The sequence below is a fragment of the Gastrolobium bilobum genome, unplaced genomic scaffold (genome assembly GCF_033153095.1).
Source record: "Gastrolobium bilobum isolate Gb01-03AN ecotype WA unplaced genomic scaffold, APGP_CSIRO_Gbil_v1 utg34599, whole genome shotgun sequence".
NCBI lineage: Eukaryota > Viridiplantae > Streptophyta > Magnoliopsida > Fabales > Fabaceae > Gastrolobium > Gastrolobium bilobum.
The window spans coordinates 287,175-294,325 of NW_026897329.1; the positions used below are offsets into that span (position 1 = coordinate 287,175).

The 7,151-nt window shown below is 35.7% G+C and overlaps 2 protein-coding genes across 2 annotated transcripts; one reads left to right on the forward strand and one right to left on the reverse strand.

The window, feature by feature from the left end:
- Positions 1–1,038, forward strand: LOC133306042 (zinc finger protein ZAT5-like). The gene has a single exon (XM_061506317.1). It carries the CDS (start codon positions 1–3, stop codon positions 1,036–1,038), a length of 1,038 nt encoding a protein of 345 aa, XP_061362301.1.
- A 3,053-nt stretch (positions 1,039–4,091) lies between these two features.
- On the reverse strand, positions 4,092–6,897 carry LOC133306026 (monocopper oxidase-like protein SKU5). The gene is made up of 7 exons (XM_061506289.1): positions 6,742–6,897; positions 6,532–6,641; positions 6,067–6,337; positions 5,771–5,891; positions 5,321–5,681; positions 4,730–5,098; positions 4,092–4,353 (listed from the first exon to the last, which is right to left on the reverse strand). The coding sequence occupies exons 1-7, from the start codon at positions 6,895–6,897 to the stop codon at positions 4,092–4,094; spliced, it is 1,650 nt and encodes a 549-aa protein (XP_061362273.1).
- Between the last annotated feature and the right edge of the window lie 254 nt (positions 6,898–7,151).

Consider the following 7,151-nt stretch of genomic DNA (forward strand, 5'->3'; position numbering starts at 1 on the left):
ATGGAAGCACCAGAGGAACTCTCTTTGGGTTCCAAAGAGCATACCAACATTGTCAAAGGGAAAAGAACCAAAAGGGTAAGGCCACAATCCCCTATCCCCTTCTCCATCACTGCTAATTCTTCAACGGGAGAAGGAGAAAGGGAAGATTGCTACAATAGAGATGACACCACCACCAACAACAACAACAACAACAACAAGAAGGATTATAATGATAATGATAATAACAATAACAACAGCACCCCCACCACTTCTTCTGCAGGATTACATGATAGCACAGATGAAGAGGAGGATATGGCAAATTGCTTGATCCTTCTAGCACAAGGACAATCAAGGGAATCTCCAAAACAAGCCGAGGAAGATAGTTCCATGAACTACACCAAGTATAGCAGTAGAAAATTCTTGGAAGCTGCAACCTTGGGGTCTAGCAGGGCAGGGTATTATGTATATGAATGCAAGACATGTAACAAAACTTTCCCTTCATTTCAAGCACTTGGAGGACACAGGGCTAGTCACAAGAAGCCTAAGAACATGGCTGCAATGGTCATTGCTCAAGAAAAGAAGCAACTTTTGTTGTCAGCAGATGAGGAAGAGTTTCAATTCATCAAGACCAATAAATCACTTTCCCTTCAATTGAATAGCAGGGGGAATTTGTATACCAATAACAACAAGTCCAAGGTGCATGAGTGTTCTGTTTGTGGTGCTGAATTCACATCAGGACAGGCACTCGGTGGCCATATGAGACGCCACCGTGCACCGGTGGGGACCAACACCACACTCTCTTTGACCCCAATGGCTTTGGAACCAGAAGAAGATCAACCCAGAAAGAGAAGAAATGTGCTGAATTTGGATTTGGATCTCAACCTTCCTGCCCCAGAAGATGATCATCAAAGAGAATCCAAGTTTGCCTTTGCATCCAAGCAACAACAACAACAACAACAACAACATGGGCAGCAACAACAACAACATGGGCAGAAACAACAACAACAACAAACAAATCTTGTCTTCTCCGCCCCAACTTTGGTGGATTGTCATTACTAACAAGATAATCAAGAAACTTGGTTATCATACAATTGTAGCAATACATTTGTTGTCTGATCTGATTCTTTTCTATACATTTCAAATTATTACATGATTTTTGATTCTTTATCAACTTGATCAAGCACCTAATGATTATGGGTGAGTTCAGTTGTTTATTGAAGAAAAATTTTAAATTTTGTTCTCTGAAAAAGACCTCTATTAACTCATGGATAGCGCATGTTGGGTATCCTTTTCTTCCTTTTTTTCATTGGTTTTTTGCTCTTTTTTCTGTGACAGAGAATGTGATGTATTATGACTGCAGAGAGAAAGAGAGGCAGAGAGGGTGTTGCTACTATCACAAAAGTCTTTGTTTAAGCTTCGTTGTTTTGTCCACAAGAAAGCCTGCCTCCTCTCTCTCTCTCTCTCTCTGTATGTTATGTTTCTGTCTCCCCTCTTAAGTGTGTTTGGGTGATGGAAATAGAATAAAAGAATGGAAAGCCAGTAAGTAACTGCTATTCCCACATGAATGCTCATTCTCCTTTACCAATATGTTAACATTAAAAAAATGTTACTGTTCATATTATTTTGTTCTTTTCTTTGCTTGTGCTAGTTAATTGCCTACTCATTACACCTAAGCAACCCATGAAACCCTACAGTAGTACTTCATAGTTCACAAGCCTCAAATTTCTCCACTGGATCCTCAAGCTTGGCCTAGATGTACAGCTAATAAATACCAAAACTAGATAGCAGGTCAATTCCACAAAGGAAAGTAAAGATTGCAGTTCTATTTAATACATTAATAAGCTACATGGGATATTGAATTTTATTATCTCTTTTTTTTTTTTTTACATGAAGTAAAAAGATAGAGGCCTTGAAGAAAACTGAGTTCCTCCATAAGCATAGATTTACACTCAACCTATTTTTAGTAAGGCCATTGTGTTTTATAAGATTATTATACCAACATTTTACCACCAAAGTCTCTCTCTCTCTCTCTTTTTTTTTTTTTAAGAAATCAAAAGTCAAAATGCATCATGAGATTATGTAAGTACAAGTTGAGGATGTATCTAAGTACTCAGAAAGAATATAAAATAGATATAATAAAAAAAAAAGGAAGAGAGATAATGAGGAAATGGATGGAGGCAACGAGTGAGGCGGCTAAAGTTGCCAAGTTGAGTAAGTTGCTAATTTAGGGGTCCAATTGCTAAAGCTAAACCCGTCCTATAAATATGAGGTCATATATGAGTTTAAGGTGATGGGAAAAATGACATGTTTGGACTTTTATATATATATATATATTTGTCATCATGGAAATTTTACGCCAATTTATTGTTAATGGTCATGAAAATTAAAAAAGTGAAGTTGGACCAAATTTTTTTTAAGAAAAAAGAGGTGTTTAGTCAATAACTTGTTGAACCAAGTCAAATCAAACAGAATAAGATTAATTTAATTTGGTTCAGTTCTATAATTAGAAAAATTGATCAGAAACCTCCAAAAAAAGAAAAATTGATCAGCTCCTACCTTTTTTTTTTTAATAGTAATCAAATATGGATTCATGTCACTATGAACGGTGGACGAAAATTGAAGTCTGATATTTTTACGTGAGATCTGGAAAAAGATATAGCAATTTCACTCAGCCCAAATGACTTCAGAGGTTCACAAATTATCGGAGCAACATGAACCCATCTCAAATATGAATGGAATAAAGTGTAGGCTATACGTAGAGTATACACAATACATCAGTCTTCAATATACTTTGCCTCTACCTTACACTTTACCTCTTTTACATGTTACTTTAAAGTTACGCCTAACATGATACTTCCAAGTCCTAACTAAACACTTAGAGCCCGTTTGGTACATGAGATTCTTGGAGATTTTCAGAAAATTAAATTTTTTTAAATTTTTAATTTTTAAATATTATCGTAAACTGAACGTAAAAATCATATTTTTAAAAATTGAGATTTTCGGATAAAAATTTTTTTTTCCTCTACCAAACGCCCCTTTAAAGTTTTGCTATGTGTTAGTGTCAAAGTTTCTTAATCATCGTACAGTTTTCAGTTAACGACATAGTTGTAAGTACTAATAGCTTATAACCACATTACTACCTATTATCGTTTGTAGTGGTTAGTTAATAGGTCAGTAGTCTAGTGAGAGTGGACACTCGGAGAAAATATATCAATGAAAATGGTAACATCATGATTTAATTAACAATTGAGAGTATTGCATAGGAATGAAAAGGGACAACATGAAACATTAAGTTGTGAAAAATGTTTACTAGTAATATGCCAATCAAGACGCACTTGCACGTAGCCGGCCCTAAAACATGCATCATTTCCCACCCTTTTTTAGATTAAGCAACATCATGATTCATGACACCCTTGCATGATGCAGACCGTAAAACATGCATCATTTTCCACCCTGTTGTAGATTAAGCAACATGGCCACAGAATGACAATGCAAACCTTAACTTGTATATATTCAAAATTAAACTAGTAACATGATCAAAGTAATAATAAGTGACAAATATTTTTGTCATTCTTGACGTAATAACTTGCTATAAAAGAAGAAAAAAAATGGTGAATTGCTTTCATTGTTGATATAACTACTTAAAAAAGAAGAAAATACTAAAGTAAAGTTATCTTCATATCTCCAATCTCCTTAGCAAAGGATGCACCCTCTCAGTGGAGACCAAAATAGAGGAAACAGATGGCAGTGGTGATCATAGCAACAAGAGACCTATTATAGTACCACAAAGAAAACAGAGAAAGAAGAACTCATTAAATTGTAAGCATTTCTCATAAATGATGTCACAACTCAAAATATGTTAATACCTTGCTCTATGTGGATTGTGTGCCTTGGATGATGGTGGTGGTGGTGGTGGTTTTATTGGAAATGGATAGCAGGGAGGAAAAAGGGGAGGAGGGGCTGGAGCAGGAGGTGGAGCCAGAAATTGAAAAATGCCTGTGAACATTCAAAAGCATCAATAATATAATCCATGTATTCATCATCATTCAAGAATGTAAGCTTTTTAAAGAGAGAGATAGGGAGAAAAAAGTGGAAGAAACTTTTCACATTAACTAACCACAAAAAAGGAGATTCTGTGGTGATGGCCTCTCTCTGGCAGGGTTGGGATCAGGATCATAAACTCTTACATAGAGCTCCTCACCTAAATACCAGTTTTTCAATTTCTGTGATCTCAAGTTCCACATTCCAGGGTTGTCAGGGTACACATACACTGCACTCCACCATCCTGGGTACACTTGCACTGTGGAGCGAGCTACTGGGTCATAAAGGTTATAAGTTGACCGTGATTCTGGTTCCCATTCTCCGTAACCAAATCTAAACAGAAACATAGGTAACAAAAACTTGTTATTTATGAACTGGGAAATTTCATATGCAGAAAATATTATGATTTGAAGCTGATTTTTTTAAGATAGAATGAGGGTGGAGAAAAGAGCCACTCATAATTAATTTAGAGTTGTGCTACAATAAACTATTAACATGCCAATATATCCGTAGACAATTTTATAATATGTACATATTTTATAACTTTGAATTTATCCAAATGTTATCACATATAGGATTCACCGTGAAACCAATTTCATGGTAATACAACTCATTAAGTAGTTTACTTGATCACTTAATGTGGTAAGTAACACAACTGGTTAAGTTAAGCAATTCTACTTAATGTGGTATATTCCTATGTAACACTTACCCGACGACAAAGAAGCTATATCCATCCAAATGCCAAGTATCAATGGTGTCTAACTTGTTTTGAAGCACTATCTCCGTCCACCCTTTATGTAATGCACTTGCTACAAAAACTCCACGAACGGCATTGGCATTTGAAGAGTTCTTAGAAAAAGCATCAAGTTTATATACTCCTGTTCCATTGGTAATGTAATCAGCTAGCTTCAGTGGTGTATCTGGGGTCAAGTATGACACATTGTTGACAGTGTAACGAGGTAATTGATCAACCGTCGCTGTTGATGTCTGTAGAATGAAAGTCTCAGATATTGTCACATTTGTTACGTTGAAGGTTCCTTGAGGATTAGGCCTTGCAGCTCCAGTGGTCAGGTTCCACCTTCAATTCAAATAAACCCACAATGTGAATGTTTGTATATGTTTTGAATATGACCTCAAAATCAGAATTTTAAGTTTTCTTAACTTCTCAAAACTGTTTAAAGGCATTGATTGCTATTGCTAACATAATAGTATGCTAACATTAGATGAAAAAACAAAAACAAGAAATTAGAGAAGCTCTTTTTTTTAGTATACAGAGCACCATTTTGTGACATGCAATTACCTAATGGATTTTGCTTGGTTGATGGAAAACTGCATATCAAATGGATCTGGACCACATGGGAGAGATCCATTAGCAGGTGTGGTAGAATTATCGTAATGAAGCACAGCAACGCCAACAAGACTGCTCATATTTGTGGCATCAATCATTTTAGGAGAGGCCACTATGTCGAAATCAGCAGCATTTTGGTCTGCTGTGACAAGAACTGAGTAGGATTGGCCTACATGAACATCAAGAGACTCCAACTTTATCTGATTGGCATAAGACCCTTCAGTTTCAACAAGAACCATTAGATGATCTTGAATCCTGAAATTGAAGCTCCAAGCTGTCCCTACATTTGATATCCTAAGCAAATATGTTTTGCCTGTGACACATTATCATAAAGGAGTTATATTAATAAACAACATGATGATAAAGTGGGAGTAACTAAGACTTGTCTTGTTCAGTTCTTACCTTGTGTAACATTGAAGATTTCATATGATTTTGAAGAAGGGTTCATATATGGTCCTTTGCCATTTATTAGCATCCAATCAGGGGAAATAACATCCGTAGTTTTCAAACTGGACCTAATATCCTGGTTGAAATTATATCAAATATATTCACTATTAAGAATGAGCAAATCCAAAAATAAATACAAATAGATAACACATGCAAATGGAATGGCATTCTAGGGAACTTCTCATGCCATATTATCAATGTTCAAAAGTGAGAATAATCAATGGTAATATGACAAGAAAGGAGTGAGTTACCTTGTAGCTACTATTGTACCAATCACCAATTAAAAGATCAAACTCTGCTTCAGGTTTTGGAAAAGGAACAGTTATCACAGGACGATTGTTGACTCTAATTGGACCAAACCCTCCACCAGCTTTCGTGAAATTGGTGGAAGGGAAGTAGAAGAATGTGCCAATCTGGTCTTTGGTTTGGAAAACATAAGTCCAGTTGGTGCCAGGTTGGATGGGGCAGTTTGTACCAGACACTCCATCTTGCCATGAGTTTAGCCTTTGCTGTATGCCATTCCTACATATCAGAACCAGAATTATGTATCCTTAGTGCATAACTCCATTCATAAAACTAAAGCGATTAATACCATAATAATTAAAATATATGAATCTTGAATTTTCCATTAACATTGGCTTTCTTATGCTACAATTGGGACTTTTACAGTAGTGCATGATGATTATTTAGAGAGAAAGAAAGAGAGTATTATATACCATGTAAATAGCAAGGGTTCATCCAAATCATTGAAAACAGTGACATGAATATTATCATTTGTTGTTGCATTTATAAGGGGCCCAGGAAACATGCCATTGATTGTTATAACCTGCCATTCATATCAGCAATGAGATTATTAGGCAACAATGTGTATGATGATGACTCAAAACAAATAAAAATATGAATAAATCAAAGGCTACAATCTCTACCGGTTGATCTGCAGAAACTGGCTTTAGATCGAAGTCAGTAGAAACGTGCCAATCAAGGAATATATCAGCACTAGTGGCTATTGTTGCAAAGAGTGCTAGCAGCAGAATTGAACATGTAACAAGTTCCAGTTGAGGACTAGCAGAACGTGCAGCCATTGTGATAATACCTTAACTTATGGCTTTGGTTATGAGTAATTAACAGTGACTCTTATTTGTTACCTTTATAGTGTGAGGAAGAAAAGTACAAGAGTTTCAGTTAAACTCAAATAGCAAAGCCGGCCAAAGTGCAAGACCTTAAATTTGGATTAAGGTTGGCTTTTGTTATCCTATTTTTGAATTTCAAATTATCTCAAGTGCACATGGTTTTATGTCTAGTAACAGAACGATTAGTTTTTTTTTTTTTTTTGTTT

Excerpts from the sequence above, each read along its gene's own strand:
- LOC133306042 (XM_061506317.1), top strand. The coding sequence starts at position 1 with ATGGAAGCACCAGAGGAACTCTCTTTGGGTTCCAAAGAGCATACCAAC.
- LOC133306026 (XM_061506289.1), bottom strand. The coding sequence starts at position 6,897 with ATGGCTGCACGTTCTGCTAGTCCTCAACTGGAACTTGTTACATGTTCA. Across the intron at positions 5,892-6,066 it reads GGTACAATAGTAGCTACAAG|GATATTAGGTCCAGTTTGAA; the intron begins GTAACTCACTCC and ends AATTTCAACCAG. Across the intron at positions 5,099-5,320 it reads AACCAAGCAAAATCCATTAG|GTGGAACCTGACCACTGGAG; the intron begins GTAATTGCATGT and ends TTTGAATTGAAG.